Source organism: Typopeltis vanoorti, chromosome 13, assembly GCF_054136105.1.
Source record: "Typopeltis vanoorti isolate ZY-2024b chromosome 13, IOZ_Tvanoo_1.0, whole genome shotgun sequence".
NCBI classification, from domain to species: domain Eukaryota; kingdom Metazoa; phylum Arthropoda; class Arachnida; order Uropygi; family Thelyphonidae; genus Typopeltis; species Typopeltis vanoorti.
In genome coordinates, this window is record NC_143561.1 from 15,455,825 (window position 1) to 15,476,554 (window position 20,730).

At 37.8% G+C, this 20,730-nt stretch overlaps 1 protein-coding gene across 4 annotated transcripts in view; it reads right to left on the bottom strand.

The window, feature by feature from the left end:
* LOC150099946 (ATP-binding cassette sub-family C member 1-like) overlaps positions 1–20,730 on the bottom strand; it is a 684,487-nt gene that overhangs the window by 302,359 nt on the left and 361,398 nt on the right. For 3 of the 4 annotated variants that reach the window (XM_090403130.1, XM_090403128.1, XM_090403129.1), the window contains 2 exons: positions 12,361–12,554; positions 7,941–8,117 (listed from right to left, as the gene is read on the bottom strand). In XM_090403130.1, the coding sequence (XP_090259256.1) occupies positions 7,941–8,117; positions 12,361–12,554 (371 nt within the window). The remainder of the gene's footprint in view (positions 1–7,940; positions 8,118–12,360; positions 12,555–20,730) is intronic. The other variant, XM_090403131.1, reaches the window with a different exon arrangement.

A 20,730-nucleotide genomic window follows, 5' to 3' on the forward strand; every position in this document is an offset into this window, starting at 1 on the left:
GTGATTTTTTGTTGACTCTCTCTCTCTCTCTATATATATATATATATATACAGGTAGTCCTTGACTTGGTTACATTCCAACCTCTCCGTCGTAAATCGATTCTGACGTAAGTCAAGGACTTTTGTTAATTCTTCATTTGTTTGATTTCTGCTATAATATTTTCATAAATTGGGTTTCTATATAACTTAAAATGGTGAAAACTGTATAAACTTACATAAACATTTATAAATTATTTACTAGCACATACAAAATAGATAAATACAAAATACAAAATTAAGAAAGAAAATTTTACGAAAAATAGTTGTTCAGATCTTGGAGAAAGTAGTGAGAGACTGTATACAGCATTGGGCAGATGAGGGTAATGTTATCTGTGAGAGTCAACATGGATTTGTGAAAGGGCGCTCTTGTTTTAGCAATATGCTAGCCTTTTATAATAAAGTTACAAGAACATTAGATGAGGGAAAGGCATATACTGCAATTTTCTTAGACTTAGCAAAGGTATTTGACAGGGTGCCACATGATAAGCTGATATTTAAGTTACAGCACATGGGTCTGGATGTCAGATTGGTCAACTGGATTCAGGATTGGCTGTCTGATAGGTATCAGAGAGTTGTGTATGGTGGAGCAGTTTCAACGAGACAGAGGGTTACAAGTTGGGTCCCACAGGGCTCAGTACTAGGACCTATATTGTTTAACCTTTATATCAATGACATTGAGAGTGGATTGCAAGGGGATATTCAGTTGTTTGCGGATGATGCAAAGCTGGGAAGGATTATTAGTAATAGTGCAGATGTGGTAGCCCTGCAAGAGGATTTGAATAAGCTAGATCGATGGGCAAATGAATGGGCATGTCAGTTTAATGCAGCAAAATGTAAGGTCTTGAGGTTTGGGAAACATCGATGGGATGCGGCATACTCTATGGGAGGAGTTATACTGGAGGAAGTTGGGGAGACAAGAGATCTGGGGTTGATGATTGATAGAAACCTGAAGTTTAGGGGACATATTGCAAAGATGGTGAAGGTAACACAGAGGATTGCTGCAATTATAAGAAGGACACTGACCTGTAGAGATAAGAAGGTTATCATTCCATTGTATAAGTCTCTGATCAGACCACACTTGGATTATTGTTCTCAGATTTGGTCCCCAGGATTTGAAGGGGATAAATTAACTGTGGAAAAGATACAAAGACGGATGACAAAGATGGTCTCAGGACTGTACAAGGATAGTTATGAGAATCGGCTGAGGGAATGTGGACTGCAGAGTTTGGCGGATAGAAGAAGGAGAGGTGATATGATTGAGACTTTTAAACTGTTGAGAGGTGGTTACAGGGTTGATACTGGGGAGTTCTTTCGCTTGGTTGAACAGCAGGAAGGAATGATGACAAGAGGCCATCCCTGGAAGTTACGGAAGGAAACTGTGAGCAAGAGGGTGAGGAGTGGTTTCTTTGCATGGAGGGTGGTTGAGCCATGGAATGCATTGCCTGATGGAGTGGTGAGGGCGAGAACGGTCAATGAGTTTAAGGAGTGGTATGATAGATTTTGTGTTTCTTAGGAAGGACCTCCCACGATGAGTCTTTTGACTCCATGGAGGCCTGAATAATAATAATAATAATAAAATACATACTCACATATCAAAAATGGTGCACTTACTTTAATTTGAAATTCCTTTAAATATTAGTTAACATAAACAAAAAAACTTATTAACAGTGTCTTTAATTAAACAGGTGAGTAACTGTCACTTATTTGGATGATTATGTTTATTTCTCGCGAACAGGAGTGGCTTTTTTAATCAGAAAATTGGTTAATGGGTATTTTTCTTTTTTTCTTCATATATTTTGCGATAACATCTGACTACTTCTCGAATTTGCTTTTCGATTTTGGTGAAGCAATCAGTGTCTTGATCCATATTTTCCAGTAGCTGAAGTTCTTGATTTAGTTTAGAAAATACTTCAGCTAATCCTTTTACAGTACATTTTTTAAACGATTTCTCTTCTTCATCTTCCTCATTATTCCTTTCTTCTTCTACAACTCTTTTGTTTTGGAAAATCAAGTCTTGATCAGTCAGTTCACCTTCTTCATGATCTGCTAATTCTTCTATATTGGTAATATTGATTTCTAAATCCAGTTTTCTTGCAATTTCAATGATTTCTTCACCAATTTGTTCTAACATGCTATGCTCATTGTACTCTTTGAGTGTCTCCTGTGGTAGTAACATCTTCCAAATTCCTTGCATACATTGTTCGAATACTTCCTTCCATGAAGTTTCAATGTTCTGGATACATTGGTTAATATTGTAATTTTTCCAAAAATCACATAATGTTATAGCATTGTTGTCCTTTGCTGTTATTGCTTGAGAAAATGTAGTTTTCAAGTAATATGACTTGAATGTAGCAATCGAAACTTGATCCATAGATTGAATCACTGTTGTATTGGGTGGTAGATACATCACATTTATATTTTAATTCAAACTGCTGATGTGAAGAGGTTGTCCTGGAACATTGTCAAGCAGCAATAGAATTTTAAAAGGAATGTTTTTCTCAAGACAGTAAGCACATACTTCTAGAATAAAACAATTTAAGAACCAGTCGTCAAATAAAACAATTGTCATCCAAGCCTTAGGATTACTCGTGTAGTAAACTGGCAATTTATTCTTGTGAATGTTTTCCAAAGCTCTGGGGTTTTGTGAACAGTAAACAAGAAATTATTTTAATTTAAAACCAGCAGCATTTCCTGCAAGAAGAAGCGTATTCCTATCTTTAAATGCCTTAAAACCATGCGACGATGTAGCTTCTCTGTGAATGTAAGTTCGTTCTGGAATTCTTTTCCAGAACAGCCCGGTTTCATCTAAGTTAAAAATCTGCTCTAGCAAATAGCCTTCATCTTTTATCATCTCTTTCAGATTTTTCTTGAAAATTTTGGCACTTTCAAAATCGGAACTAGCAGCTTCTCCAGTTATTCGTATGTTATGTAAGTTAAATCAGCTTTTGAATCGATAAAACCAACCTTTACTAGCATTAAATGTCTGCTCACCATATTTATCTTCTCGTTGTTTCCTTAAATTGTCAAATAGGCTGCGTGCTTTTGTTTGAATCGACAACAAACTGAGAGGAATATTCTCGTTGATTTGATCATCTATCCATAACATTAAAAGCTTCTCCATTTCATGAATTGGCCCTGCTATTTTTTTCGTTAAAATTGTACATTTCATATTAACTGCCCCTTTAGCTGCCTCCATTATTCTTGATTTATCTTTTATGATTGTTGAAACAGGAGAATGCAATAGGTTTTCTTCTCATGCTATTACACCGGCTTTCTTTCTTCTGTCATATGCTTTAATGACCTTCATTTTAACATCTAAATTTAAAGCTTTCCTCGCTTTCTTTTTTATGTTGGAATTTTCATCAGTAGTTTTACTTCTCTTACTGGACATGATAGGGTTACGACGAGATACAAAAATTTCAACGAGAGAAAAACGAACACTTTGACTGCTGATTAGCAACTAACGTGCCAAAGGCTATGATAAGTTAGAAGTGGATGAATCACAGCAGGGGCTATTGCGTATTGGTGATAGGCTTTGCTTGTCGTCTAATGGCGACGCTGCAATGCATATAAAAAAGCAATGTGATATATGTATGTATATGCTGGTGGCAAAGTTAAATTAGAGAATTTTTAATAATAATAATTGCTGGCAGCAAAGTTAAATTAGAGAATTTTTAATAATAATAATTGCTGGCGGCAAAGTTAAATTATAAAATTTTAATAATAATAATTGCTGGGAGCAAAGTTAAGTTAGAGAATTGTTAATAATAATAATTGCTGGTGGCAAAGTTAAATTACAGAATTTTTAATAATAATAATTTTGGCCATCATAAGTTGAGGACTACCTGTATATATATACACACACAAACATTTAACATAACTGTGAAGCAATCTAATGACAACTATTACTAAAATAATGGAATTCAGCAGGAAAACTATAATGACCATGAAGGATGACACGCAAAATCATGAAGTGTTCCACATTTTGGCTAGCCTGCTGGCTGAGTGGTAGCATATCTGCTCTCTAGCCAAAAAGCTGCGGGTTTGAATCCTGCTGTGGGCATGGATGTTTGTGATCATCTTTGGAAATACGTAGTGGTGGCGATCGGCAGTAGATGGCACTGGTATAATTGCGGTCAGTTGGTGGATTGAGCGGCAGAGACAAGAGTTGTCGAGCAGGTGCCCTCCCTCGATGATTCTTTGGACTCCCTGGATGTGTCTATTAATAATAATAATAATGATTCCAGAATATGCTTAACCAATATATATCCTGAATACTATAGATAAAGCCAATGGCAATTTCTGTTGCCTCTATACAAGTCCTACATATGCTGTCTAACCACAAATGCAAGGCCCACATTTGGCTATGTGCCAAGAAGAGTCAATTCATGTTGAAGGGGAGAAAGGAATAAAATGATGTATGAATTCGTTACCAACACGTGAAATCATGTGCTTTATACGTAATTTTCCAACTGTTCTTTTTCTTCTGCAGCTTCTCCCACTTAAGTGGGGTCACTGTTGATGACGAGTCTCCTCCACATCCTCCTGTCTTGGGCTGTCACCACATCCAAGTTCTTCATCCTCAAGTCCTCTTCTACCAGCTCCCTCCATCTCTTCTTTGGCTGACCACGCTTCTTCCTTCTTTGCGCATCCATCTGCATGACCCTTCTTCTCACATATTCGTCCTCCCTCCTCATCACATGACCAAACCATCTCGACCTTGCCTCCTGTATCTTTGCTCCTAAGTTCATAACTTTCACTGTTCCCCTCACATAGTCATTTCTCAGACGATCCTTTCTGGTCACACCGCACATCCACCTAAGCATTCTCATCCAACTGTTATATTTTCCAACTGTTATACAAGCAAAATAGTTATCACTTTAAAAACTAGAATTTTTATAAAGAAAAGCTAATTTTCCGACATATAATAATAATAAACACTCATCCCACAAAATGCATTGATTATCCTATTATTGGAATGGATTCACCTTCTTCTGTCATGTGCAGAAGTGTCGAGGGTCTCGCATCTGTGGTCACACAGTACCTACAACGAAAGTAACTGTGAAGGAACCTAATGACAACTGCCATTATATATGCCAGAAAAACATATGACATTCAAGTAAATTCAGGTACAAACTCCCTCCTGTCTATCTCACAGATGATCTGTTTCTGTATCATATCTTTGCTATAGGTATTTTCATGGGTGTTGCCATGCTGAACTGGTCACTACAATTCTGCCACTTTTTCACAACACATGTAAGAACATGAGCAGCTACAGGTCAACATCCATTCAAAATTCAGCTTCAGAATTATCATACTAATTGCTTATCCTCTATCTCTGCTTTTTGGAAATGTTTTCCCTATATCATTTTTCCCCAATGACTACAGCCCCCAGCTCTTCAAGAAACCAGTGGCACACCCAGGGAGGGGACCAAGAAGCCCTGGGCCCCCAAAAGAAAAAGGAAATAAACACTAGAAAATTTTCCAAAAATCTTTTCCTAATTAAAATTCATTTTTTTTAAATTTATGTTGTGTCTTCTATTTCTATATTACTTGTCATGTATTGGCGATCGCTAGAGATGCTCAGTCATAGGTTGTATGCAATGCGTAGTGTGTATTCGTAAATCATCTACTCAACTCGCCCCCCCCCCCCCCCCAAGATTAAATCTTGAGTGCTCGGGCCCCCTCCAAAATTAAATCCTGAGTCTGCCACTGCAAGAAACATATTAACAAGTTCTGTCTATATCATTAAATAGTTGTCTACACATTGCACTCAACTGTGTTAGATAAAACGAAAAAAAATTTTTTGCCATTCTTGGTTAATAAAATCTGATAATAATTTTGGATATTACCAACTGAGGAAAGTGCTCAGTATTATCATTTCTAATATATCATTATATATATATATATATATATATATATATATATATATATATATATATATATATATATATATTAAAAAAAAAAAACATTGGTCTACTCACTGTATACATAGCTTCATTCTCTTCAAGGTGATATAAAACAATCTGTGAAAATACTACATTGTTAGGAACATTAAAATCTTTTTGATACAGTTAAAAATTAAAATTTCCCAAAATTTGGGAACAAAAACTCCGTTGCTGCAATTAAGATTACTTTGAAATACTACATCAAAGCATCTTTAATATGAACATTTATTCAAAGGATGTTCCAACACCATAATGCATGTTCAACTCTCAATCACAATGACAGGTTTCCTATCTCCAAAGTGCAAGATTTCATTTCTAACTATATCAAATTGATTTAATCATAGTTTCTAATAGGTATCCTATTTTAATCTACTGAGGATGTTATTGTGAATGCAATCTTTCTCCATGAGGTGGTAATCTGAATTGTAGACAGACATATGACAATTACTGTAAGGAAAGTGTATATACTGCTTGGAAAGAAGTCAATAAACACCATTATGGGCAAGGTGCTTCATGCCATGTAATGAGTCATGTGTCTGTAGCCGGTATAAATTGGAGGAATACGATGCTGCAAAGTCAATGCAACTGGATGAAATGGCTGAAAGAAGGGACTGATGAAGTTTGAAAGAGACATTGTGATAGGATGCCATGTTATGGGCATATCTTTGGGAAATTGTTGACAAACTAGTCCATCCCAGGTCATTAATCAGTGATATCATACTGGAATGGAAGTGCAGGGAGTCAAAAGCAATACCTGCAGTGGATGACCCACTGCACTTACCTAACAGACATGACTGTAGGGTGCTACGAAGGTGATCCAATCGATACCCAGAACTCTGCAAAAACTGTCATTCGTTGGCCGACACAGTGAATGCAGAGTTCTGGGCATTGATTGGACCACAAATCGACACAAAAACATTCAGAACCAAGGCTCAGAGCATGGTTTCCATGGTAAGACTGCAATATGCAACTGCAAGAGAGGACCATTCAAGCATTAGTGCATTGTACCATGAAAAATAGACAGGCTACTACTGAGCAATTCTGCGAAATATTCAACACTCATTTCAACAAAAATTCTGCACTGGGAACCACACAGAGTTGGATATCATAGTCGAGTTGCCTTACACATGCCCTTTGACCACTCCCATCAATGCACATCATTGTGTCCATTGGTCCAAAGATCACAGACAGTGGACTATACAATAGTGGAGGGATGTGATATGGTCTGATGAATCCATATTCACACTTTTTGCTGCAAATGGCAAATATGTGTGTGGTGTTAGCTGAAGGAAGTTTATCAACCAGAGTGCTTATTTCCAATTGTGAAAGGTTTTGGTGGTTCTGTAATGGTTTGGGGTGTTCTCGTGGTATGATTTGGGTCCACTTGCTGTACTGGAAGGCAAAGTGGATGTTGCATGTTATCTTTCAATCATAAGTGATCATCTTCATCCCATGCTGATACACTTTTCTGCTATGCAGCCAGCCATGTTTTAACAGGATAATGATCCCATTCATCAAGCAAATGTGGTCACCCAGTGGTTTGCAGAACAAGATGGGTGAGGTGTTCTGTCTGTCATAGCCATCCCAATCGCCAGGCTTAAATCCTATAGAACATTTATGGGACATTTTGGAGAAAGCTCTCAGGCAATGTTTCCCACCTCCAAAGAACAAAGGTGAAGTGATCCGGTTTCTGTCAGATGAATGGTGTAAAATTCTTCCTGTTGAATTCCAAACACTGATAGAGTCTCTCCCTTGAAGAACACAGGCTGTATTAAACACCCACAGAAGACTAATGCTGTATTAATTGAAGCGTGTTACTGTTTCCATTTGTTGTCCATTACCTGTATGTATTTTCTTTATAAAATTTTAATTCAGAAATTTGAATTGATATAATGGTATTTCAAGATATTCCATTTACTTATTACTTTATTATATATATTAGTTCTTAAAGTACCTTTTCTCCTATTTCTGTCATATCTTTTCCAGGGAGGATTTCCAGATCAGGATTCAGTGCACAAGCATCTAAAGTTTCTTGATATCTATTTTTTTCCATATTACTGGTGAATAATATATTTTGCCTTAAGGTATTATTTTGAATCCAAGCCTGCTGAGGAAGATATGCTATTGATCCCTGTGGTGATAAAAAAAAAGGTAATTATGCATGTTCTTTGTTTTATGAGATAACCCTAATTATTTTTATTTGCTTTAAATTCATATATGGTATTGTCTAAAAAAAAATGTTTAATGTTCTAAAAATTTTTAAGTGAACAACAACATATTATTATTATTATTATTATATGACACTCTAGGGAGTCCAAAGACTCATTGAGGGAGGGCACCTACTCTACAACTCTGTCTACTCTACAGCTCATTCACTCATTACACTGTACATATTTTTACTTGATTGTAAAAATTATGGTTAATTATAAATTAACCATAAATGTAAATTATAAATATAGTTAGTAAACTTAAGTTAGCCAACGTCGTTGGCTGAATGGTTAGCACTCTCCAGCCAAGAGGCTGCAGGTTCAAATCCAGCCTAGGGCATGGTTGTTTGTGATTGTCTTTCACCTTCATACGTTCATTCATAGAAATATATATACACTCTTCCAAGATGGACTGGATCACCATGGGAAAAGTAGACCTAATTCTCCTGCAATCGGAGAGGCCTTGCCTTCACCCTGTAGTGGGTGAAACAATACAGGCTGATCAACATCATCATCAAACCATAGTTAACAAGAAATTATATTCTTATTTAATCCATTATCCAAGTGTAAGCAAACAAAGTGCACAAGAAGTATTTTCACGATAAGTGAGTGACAATTTCATAATAGTAATTTCATAAAAACTATTATAATAATTTCGTAATAGTATCTTTATATAGAGGCTGTTGACTTCACATCATTTGCCTCAATATCTCATAATGCAAAGCACACTTTCTTTTGGATGTGAATAAGTAAAGAAAAAAAAGGTCTGAATAGACCATTACTGAGGTCTATTCAGTATCACTGAGGTCTATTTAGAAGGGTTGCAGGGTGGAGGAGACACGGGATCTGTGGTTATGTGGTGATGTATAAGGATTTCAAATTTAGAGATGTGCTAAAATTCTGGGCATCAAGAAGAGATTATGACAATGATCACATGCAGAAGTTAGGAAGTTATAATTTTCTTGTATACAATCTCAATCAAACTACATATACTAGAGGCTGAATTATGTACATCTGCATAAAGGTGAAACCTTTATGCAGATGTACATAAATGCCATGTATGCAGTGTATATGCAAAATAATTGGTCACGTGTATCACCATGTGTTGTAGGCAACTATAGCATGCGACCAATTATTTAAGAATGATGCTGATCAGTAATAATCAATAGTATTGATCACAATGGGAAAAACAAAAGATCTTTCAGAGTTCAATAAAGGGCTTATTGTGGGTGCCTGTCTGGCTGGAGCCACGATTTTGAAAACAGCAGAGCTGACTACCTTCTCAAAAGGTGAGATATCCTGGGTGTTTAATCAGTGGAAAAATTATCCACATTGCTTGTCTAAGAGGAGTAACTGTGGTTCTAAGACAGTCTGTCAGGAATGAGATCACTGTCATCTCAAAAGACTTATATGGATAAACAGAACTTCCTGTGTGCAGTAGTTGAATGAAGCATTTAATAAATTCTGGATCCATATTTCACCAAACTATGAGCAAGGAATTGAAGAGGATCAGTGTTGGCAGTCACATGCCTATATGGAAACTACAAATTTCTGTGAAGTTTCTAATTCAGTGGCTACTGTGTGTGCATATGAATTACTGAGCACAGATTTGGTCACCTGAATTTCAAAAAGATGATGATATATTGGAAAGGGTATAGAGATAGTTAGCTAAGGTGGTTTATGGTCACCAGACTGTTGGGTATGAAAAGATTGAGGAAATGAAATTTGCAGAGTTTAGTAGATAAGATGAATAGGAAGATATGACTGAAATATACGTGTAAGTTGGTAAAGGATTTGTATCAGATTCATGTGAAAGATGGTTTCTCATAGAATGGGGGAGATGGGAGACTCTGCTCACACATCTCCTTATACAGCTTCCAAGAGTGTGAGCAAAGTTAGTAGATTTTTTGTGCAGAGAGTGGTGGGTGATCAGAATGCATTGTTGGAGAGTGTAGTTAGTGCTGAGATAGTGAATGAGTTCAAGGTGCAAATTGATGACTATGTGTGATAGTGGAGCCTCCTGCAATGAGTTTTAACTAGGTTAACTAGGTCTGATGATAATGATAATAACAACTGGAAGGTTAAATGCCATATAATTTGCAGTTGTCAATTCCTGTGACAGAAACTCCACTGCGACATCCATTAAGAGATAAACAGTAAAAAAATACTTAGAAATTTCTGCAACATGTTGATAATGTCATGAAGTTCTTTTCATTATAGTACTGCTTCTTGAGTGCGCATGTTTGTTGCATGACTAGTGATTCTTCAATCTGAATATATTTTTTAAAATTCACAGCAGGTGAAAGTGACAGCACCAGAATTAATGCAGAAAAAATATCAAAGGATTCAGGTGGTATTTTATGGAGATCTGCTTACCAAATTTATGCTGAATGAAAGAACATGAGGAGAATAACAGAGGTTTTACATGAAAGGTTTGTGTGGGCTCAGAGGGTGACAACTTTAGATACAGATAACTTGGAAAATGAGAAGAAGAAGAAGAAGAATGTTGAAAGGGACTTGATGTAATTGTAGAAGAGAAGTGCAGAAATTACAAATTGCATTACTAAGTCATGTGAGGCAAAATATATGATTTGTAATATATATGGAGTAAATCTGAGAGGAAACTGAAGTGTGGTTTAAGATAGACACACTACATCTGGATCTAAAGGAGGACTGAAGACCATCCTTCTCAAAATAGCTAAAGTAGATTACCTGACTGCACTGTCTGGTGCTAAACCTCAGAGGTCTAAGACACTATTGGAACTAATGAAAGTTCATTACAATGGGAAGTGAAGTATACTGAACTTCTGTTATGTCTAGCTGATCTGCAGTATCCATGTTTTCTGCCTATGCCATCAAACTGGTGGGCTCATTCAGTAGCTCTGGATATACTATCCATGAACGAAGTATTTATAGAAGCCATATGTACCTCCATGGAGACAGACTCATTGTGAGAGCCCAACATCAGCACAAAAATATTCAGAACCAAGGCTCACAACATAGGCTTCCATGGTAGGACTGCAGTATGCAAGTCCCACATTACCCAAACCACATGCAAAGTCATCTCCACTGGTGTAATGAGTACAGTTGAACATGGAAGCTTAGAAAGCTGTGTTATGAAATGATGAATCACACTACATCCTCTACTGATCAGATGCCCCATGAATGTCTCTTAGCAGAGGCATTCAACAATGTAACTCCCAACTATGAAATTCGGAGGTGGCAGTGTGATGGTATGATTCTATTTTTACTGGTTTGGCGTTGGACCTCTATTTGTGGTGCCAAGAACTGATAGTGGTGGAGACAAATGATTTAAATGGACATGAAAAGAATGTAAGGCTGGATATCAGGAGGTTACTAAGGAGAGTGAAATATAACAGCATAGTGGGACAGGTTGTCTGTGTCACCAAGATATGACAATGATGAGCAGAGACGGAGAGTCAGAATCATGAATGGTATGTGGTAGAGTTGTGCGAGGAGAAGGCAGCGCAATTTGCAGACGTATGGCATGTATTTGAGGGATATTTGAGGCAGTGGAAAGTAGTGTGAGAGATGAAGTGAGAACAGAATGCAAAGAGGAAGAGGGAAATGGGGAGAGCCTGGATGGACAGAGAAACAAGGGAGAGTGGATGATAGGAATGGTAGTGAATACATGAATGGGGATGATCAGCACAGAAATTTAATAGATCAGGATGCAAGTATGGTAGTTGAGATTCAGCAGATATATATGGTAAGCAACAATAAAGGTGATTGGGGCAAGGATAGGTGGTAAAATCATAACCAAGGGACTCAGGTAGGACTAATTATAGATCAAAAAGTTGTGAGTGTAAGCCCTAACAATGAAAGTTTAAGGAAAGGTATGATAGGTATTGTGTGCATAAAGTTTAGTGTGGGTCTCCCACAATGAGTCTTCTGTTTCCATGGAGATACACATAATAATAATAATAATTATATCAATGCAATGAGGCTTGAGTGAAACTTTTTTCCCTTTGGTAGTTTGCTATACCAAGTAAATTCACTATAATGAGAGCCGATTATAAATATATTGTGGACACTTAATGACTTACCTTCGTACATTATCATCATTATCATTATAGTTTGAATGGAAAAAACTTCACATGCAAGCATGTTTCTATATGCTTAATAACAGTAACATGGAATACTCACATTAATATTAACATTTCCATGCATTTTGTACATCTCTCCCAACATCGCAGATAAAAGTGAAGATTTTCCAGCACCCACAGGTCCTATAATGGCTGTTAGTGACCCTTCCTGAATTTTAAAACTAATATTTTTCAGAATTACAGCTTCTTTCGGATTCCAGGTAAATGTTCCCTTTTCAAATGTTATTCTGTATCCTAAATGTAGAAACTTTATATCAGAATAGAAACCTTATAGAAAACACATTGTGCAATTAAACTAAAAACTGTTCAATTGTAGTATTATATTTATGTGGAAAATATGACCACATAAGTTATCAATTAGTAAGCACAAAAGAACTGGCTCGGAAGATGGTGTATCAGCCCTTTAGCTCAGCACTTCCCAAACTGTGGGCCGCAGCCCCCTTGGAGGCCATAGGTTTTGTTGAGAGGGACCGTGAAATAATGAAAACAAATTTAAAATGTTTTAAGACTAAGTAGATTTTTTTTATTTTAAAAGAAACGTCTTTAACTTTTATTATTTATTTCTTTTTTGTTATTTTTTATATTTTAATGGAAAAATTCACACATTGGTGTTGGTTCACAAACTTTGCTTCCTGCGTATTTCGGAGCTTAATGAATATTAGTAAATATTGCTTATTCGTATAAGTTTCATTTCAAAGCAGTGGCTAATTGTATTTACTTCGAATGCTCTCCAGGGAAGCTCCAAATCTTCCTGTCCCTTTCATCACGCGTTCGTAATCAGGGACTGTTGATATTGACTTTATATACATATCAAAACTTGTTTTATGTTATCACAGTCATCCGAGCTAGTTTTCTGTTACCAATAAAAGTTTCGCATATACTTCACACATGAAAAAAAGCTTAAACAAGTTCATGTGGGGAGACAGTAACTTGCTTGCAGTGGTAAACAACACCCCCTCCCTAACAGACACTATTCTGCAGAGGCAATAAAAACAAGTACTTTTATTATGCAAGTGAATAATGTATGAGGAGTCTGTGTATTATATTTCTCAACAAATAGTGCAATTAGAGACAACTGGGATAAAAACACACTAATTAATGAATCACATGTCCCCTCATACAGAAACTATGCTGTATAGACTGAAACAAAACCATATGTGCATGGGCAAACACAGTATCTAACTAAAAACTATTTTATTAATTAGATGTGTCTGAGTTCGATTTCAGTATTATATGGTGTATCAGCACTTTAGCTCAGCACTTCCCAAACTGTTAATGAACATAAAACATTCATTATATATATATATATATATATATATAATGAATGTTATGGCAGTTTCACATATGGAATTCGGTTGAAGAGAGTTAGCATTTCAACTCAATTGTCAGCTATGCTTTTATCTTTCGGTTGCGCGATCTTTTGTTAATACCGCACCAATCATATGCACGTTTTAATAACTGCCTTTGCTGTCTGTTTCGTGTTAGGCTTAATTACCATAAAGGAAGAAAAGTCACAAAAGAGAAAAATGTTCTGGTCCAAGGATTCCCTTATTCAGGTAATATTCACTAATTTCATGTTATCAGTCTGTGGTGTGCCAGCATCGGTAATTGGTTATATTATTTGATCTATTCTATGTTAAAAAATGTAACCCTGAGATGGATAAGTGGTTGATAAAAAATAAAAAAAAAAATCCTGCGAACAATCAGAAGAAGCAGAAACAGACTAAAAAAAAAAAAGGACAGTATTTCATATTTTCCCAGAACAGCCCGCATCGTCTTCAGAACCAAACGGTAAGAGGCAAAAAATGTAATATATGCATTTGATTTTTGCAATATTCGCTGTGTATGTTTTGTATTGAATATAAATACAATAAATATTATTACTATTATTACTATTATTACAGGCAACTCCAGGGAGTCATTGGACTCATCGAGGGAGGCCCCAAATCATATTCATCACAACTATTTGACATTCATACAGTATCTATCATACCTCGCCTTAAACTCATTCACTGTCACAGCATCCACCACAGACTCAGGGAGCGCATTCCACTCATTCACTACTCTAAAAGTAAAGAACCCAGCTCTAACACCTTTACTAACCACACTTTTGCCCAGTTTCCATGGATGTCCCCTAGTCCTCCCACAACCTGCCCTGTTCTCAAAAATATCTTCTGAATTAATTTTATAGAAACCCTTCAGTAATTTGAATGTCTCAATCATATCTCCCCTCCTCCGCCTATCAACCAATTTTTGCAACCCACAAATCCTCAACCTGTTCTCATACGGTTCATTCCACAGACCTGCTATCATCTTGGTCACTCGCCTCTGGATCCTCTCCACCTCCTCCCCATCAAGAAGAAACCTAGGTGACCAAATCTGAGCACAGTAGTCTAGATGGGGTCTTATCAAGGCTCGATACAGAGGAACAATAACCTGCTTGTCTCTGCTTGTCATCGTATTCTTCAGCAACCAAGTGATTTGATAAGCTGTTTTGGTCACTTTTGCAATGTGTCCCCTAAATTTCAATTCCTTATCTACCAACACTCCTAAATCTCGTGCCTCATCAATTTCCTGGAGCACGGTTCCACCAATGCAGTAAACTGCCGCCAATCTTTTCACCCCAAAATGCATAACCTTACATTTTGCCACATTAAACTGACATCCATTCTCCTTAGCCCAGACCTCCAATCTATCCAAATCATCCTGCAAAATTTTGACGTCATCTGCATTCACTATTGCCCTACCCAACTTCGCATCATCTGCAAACAAATGAACTGTTCCTCTCAGATCATTTCCTATATCATTTATGAACAAATTAAACAGCAGTGGTCCAAGAACAGATCCTTGTGGCACACCACTAGTCACAGGCCGTCTTGTGGACTCTACTCCCGAGTAAACCACTCTCTGATATCTCTCCGTCAACCACCCTCCTATCCATCTCACCAACCCTATGTCCATTCCCATATGCTGCAATTTACTGATTAGAATTCCATGTGGAATCCTGTCAAAGGCCTTGGCAGGGTCCAGTAGAATCACCATAAACCCATTACCCTTATCCAGTTCAGCCGTCACTGTGTTATAATACGTGAGCAAGTTACTGAGGCATGACCTACCCTTCACAAAACCATGCTGTCCCCGATACAGTATCCCATTTTCTTCTATCCAATCTTGTATTTTCCTCTTGACTATTTTCGCTAAGACCTTGACAATGATTCCTGATATGCTAATCGGTCGGTAATTTACTACAGCAGTCTTGGAACCACCTTTATGCAGTGGAACTATTTTCCCCTCTTTCCACCCGCTCGGGACTAACCCAGACCAGAGACTCAAATTAAACAAAATGGTCAAGGGTACTGACAATTCTTTAGCTGCTTCTCGTACAACACGAGCTGGTATACCATCCAATCCCACAGATGTATTGACATTGAGGTTATGCAATAGACTACTCACCTCCACTTCATTAACCACAATTCCTGTATAATCTACTGGTTTATTCGTTTCTGCAATGTCACCACCTGGATGATATACTTTTGCAAAGTGCTCACTCAGTAACTCAACTATCTCAACTGATTCAGTTACCTCCCTACCATTGGCATTCTTTAAAATCAATCTGCCATGTACATTTTTCCTTTTACTTGCTACATATCTAAAAAACTGTTTAGGATTCTCTTTAGCCTGCATGGCCAATGTTCTTTCGTAATCCTTTTTTGCTTTTCTTACCACACTCGTCACCCTTCTGGCCTGTGCTTTATACCGTTCATGTGCCTGCCGGTCACCCTTCTCCTTAAATTCCCTCCATAGTTGTTTCTTTTTTTGCAACTCAAGCTTAATGGTGTTATTCATCCATTTAACCCCTACTTGATTTATTATTCGGACTCTAGGTATACAGTCAGCCATTGCTTCATGCAAGCAATTCTTAACTACCTCCCATGCACTATCAACTTCTAGTCCTTGCAGTTGTACATGCCATGGCACTGAACCAATCAAACTCCTAAGCTTGTCATACTTTCCAGCCCGATAATTCCACATGTACCCTGTCTTAATTGAAAATTCTACACCTTTAGCCACCTCCCAAGTTAAGACCCTATGATCACTCTCACCGATTGGTGGCAATGTGGTCATATTTGTTACAGCCAAATCCTCAGATGTAATTACTAGGTCAAGCACTCTCTGACCCCTAGTATTTTCCATTACATGCTGTCGCAGATAGTTATCCCTTAATAACCGCATAAAATCCAGTTCCTTCCTCCCGTGTGTGCTCTCCTCATTCCAATCAATGCGACCATAGTTGAAATCTCCCATAATAATCACCCTCCTTCCACCCATTTCTTCTATTTGCTTGTGCATACTGTCACCACCATCTTTTCCATCACCTGGTCTATAGCAGCACCCAATTGTATATTTAGTTCTGCTAGCCACAATCTCACACCAAATGGCCTCAAATGTGCTCTTTTCTCTATCCTGCAATTCAACTTCTATTCTCCTTGGCTGGAGCTCATCAGCTATCATCAACAATACTCCTCCCCCCATTTTATTCACTCTGTCATTCCTGAACACACTATACCCATCACATTCAATCCCACTAGTTATATCATCTACAGTCAGCCATGTTTCACTAATACCTATAACCTGTGGACTGGAAGTGCCAACCATGGCCAAAAACTCTTCCTTCTTGTTCCTAATACTCCTAGTATTAGTGTACATGAATTTAAGACCCCCATTAGCCCCAACCCTACCTTGATGCCTTATATTAACTCTCCCACTCAGATTTGTTGTCCTTATTTGCTCTGGCATATTATATTCATTCTTACATTCAACTGCCTCCATAAAGACTGTATCTCTACTCCCCTCCCCCTAACAAATCTAGTTTCCCTGAATTTGCACATCCACTACATTCAGCAACACTTTCTCAAGTCTTCTTACACCGTAACCATTCAAATGCAAGCCATCCATCTTATATAGATCCTTTCACCCATCAAACTCACTCCACACATCCACAAATTCCACACCACTTGTCATACATAACCCACGCGTAAAGTCATTTGCAATTACAGCCCTCCTTTTAAACATTTCACTGTCATACCGTGGCAAAAGACTAATCATTCTAACTCTCTCACTCTTTTCTTTTGCTACCTCAAACAATTCATTCAGGTCTTCTATCATTTCCATTTTATCTCCTTTCAAATCATTCATACCTGCCACAACAATCATTTCTTTCACCCTTTCCTTTTGCTCTCTAATAGACGCAGTTACGTCCTTTATGGTCGCACCAGGTTGGTACGATTTTGTCAAATCCTCTACTAACACACCTCGTACTAACGAGTCTCCATACAGCACTCTATCCTTCATTTTGTTCATGTTCACATTCATACGTCTATTTTTCCTGTCATACCTTTTATTATTGGTTGGTTCATTCAGTCTACTTTTGTTCATGCACTCTAGCTGCTGTTTTGCTCTTTCTATCGCACTATTCAACAACGCGATCTCACTCAATGCATCTATCTCATCTTTTTTGTTCTCTGAGAAACCATTTATACTATCATTCACACTTTATACATTCACACTCTCACAATTTTCATGTACAACCTTGCCGTTTCTTGTCATATCCCTGTTTCCTTCATTCTGAAGGTTGACAAAAATATCACACTCACGATCCGAAATACACTTCAATTCCTCATTCTCCCTACATTTTCTACACACATTCAATCCTTTATTATCATCTAACCACACTCCGACCGCACTCCGCAAAGCGTACATTTCACAGCTAGTACACTGACTCATTTCTTTTATGCTACCGTTCTTTGATAACGATGGCGAACCTTCATTACTGGCCGCCATTTTCCTTCGCACAGGTGCCATACTTATCTGTGACGTGTTTTGTCAAATTATACCCTAATCTTTAATAATTTTTCAATTAATAAATAAGAGGAAAAAAAGTACAAACATCAGAACATTTAAGTACTAAATATAATTAAATAAAATGAAATATAACTAAATACAGTAACTTAGCTTCGTTTTGTCTTCCACCGTTACGCGTTCGATTCCGACGGTACCAAAATATATTATATCGCGACAGCAACTAACTTCCAAAAAACAACCACTGAAGTACACTCGTATTCAGAGAAACAATTTAGCACTGAAAAACGTAGAAAAACGGGGGAAAAAGCGGACTATTCACCGATTAAAAATCACTTTCTTCTGCATTATAATAATATATCTCTCTATTACGATTTTGTATCGAGGGGGGCCGTGAAATATTTTAATTTTTGCAAAGGGGGCCCTGACATCCACAAGTTTGGGAAGCACTGCTTTAGCTAACAGGCAGTGGGGTTGAATACTGCTGTAAGCATGGATGTCTGTGATTGCCTTTAGGTATGAAATGGATTTCAATGATTTGGTCTGAGACCACAATCCTGCTTACAGAAAAAATTTTCACACAATCCTGCTATTGGAGACCTGAAATGGTTTGAAAGAGTTTAATGTTTGGATTTGAGAGAGTAGGATTTCAGGCATATGTAAAAAATATATTTTTTTTATTATTACCATTATCATTATTATTATTATTCAGGCCTCCATGGAGTCAAAAGACTCATCGTGGGAGGTCCTTCCTAAGAACATAAAGTCTGTCAAGACTCATCGAGGGGAGGTCCCCCCTAAGAAAAACACAGTCTATCTTACCACTGCTTAAACTCATTGACTGTTCTTGCCCTCACCACTCTATCAGGCAATGCATTCCATGGCTCAACAACTCTCCATGCAAAGAAACCACTCCTCACCCTCTTGCTCACAGTTTCCTTTTGTAACTTCCTGGGATGGCCTCTTGTCATCACTCCTTCCCGCTGTTCAACCAAGTGAAAGAACTCCCCAGTGTCAACCCTGTAACCACCTCTCAACAGTTTAAAAGTCTCAATCATATCACCTCGCCTTCTTCTATCCGCCAAACTCTGCAGTCCACATTCCCTCAGCCGATTCTCATAACTATCCTTGTACAGTCCTGAGACCATCTTTGTATCTTTTCAACAGTTAATTTATCCCCTTCAAATCCTGGGGACCAAATCTGAGAACAATAATCCAAGTGTGGTCTGATCAGAGACTTATACAATGGAATGATAACCTTCTTATCTCTACAGGTCAGTGTCCTTCTTATAATTGCAGCAATCCTCTGTGTTACCTTCACCATCTTTGCAATATGTCCCCTAAACTTCAGGTTTCTATCAATCATCAACCCCAGATCTCTTGTCTCCCCAACTTCCTCCAGTATAACTCCTCCCATAGAGTATGCCGCATCCCATCGATGTTTCCCAAACCTCAAGACCTTACATTTTGCTGCATTAAACTGACATGCCCATTCATTTGCCCATCGATCTAGCTTATTCAAATCCTCTTGCAGGGCTTCCACATCTGCATTATTACTAATAATCTTTCCCAGCTTCGCATCATCTGCAAACAACAACTGAATATCCCCTTGCAATACACTGGCAATGTCATTGATATAAAGGTTAAACAATATAGGTCCTAGTACTGAGCCCTGTGGGACCCCACTTGTAACCCTCTGTCTCCTTGAAACTGCTCCACCATACACAACTCTCTGATACCTATCAGACAGCCAATCCTGAATCCAGTTGACCAATCTGACATCCAGACCCATGTGCTGCAACTTAAATATCAGTTTATCATGTGGCACCCTGTAAAATGCCTTCGCTAAGTCTAAGAAAATTGCAGTACATGCCTTTCCCTCATCTAATGTTCTTGTAACTTTATTATAAAAGGCTAGCATATTGCTAAAACAAGAGCGCCCTTTCACAAATCCATGTTGACTCTCACAGATAACATTACCCTCATCTGCCTAGTGCTGTATACGGTCCCTCACTACTTTCTCCAAGATCTTAACAACTACTGATGACACACAGTCTGGTCTATAATTAGACACTTCCAGTCTGTTACCACCCTTATGCAATGGCACTATCTTACCTTCCTTCCATTCCCTGGGCACCTTTGCTGAAACCAGACTTTCATTGAAAAGCCAGGTTAAAAGCACTGTCAGTTCCCTAGCACATTCTCTCAAAACTCGTGGTGAAATACCATCCAGTCCCAAAGTTTTATTGACATCCAGAGTTCTCAGTATCTGAAACACACTCTCCTCCTGTATCTCTAAACCTTGAACCTGCCCTATCCCTCTAGCATTAAAACTGACTCTTCCAGGATGAAATACTCCAATAAAGTAGTCATTGAACAATTCCACTAAGTCCTCTGCATCAGTCACTCTATTCCCATTTTTATCCCACAATATCATTCTTCCACAGTCATTTCTCCTCCTACTGGCCACATAGCTAAAAAATTCCCTAGGATTTTCTTTGGATCTTAGGGCCAATCTCCTCTTATATTCCAGTTTCGCTTTCCTTATCAC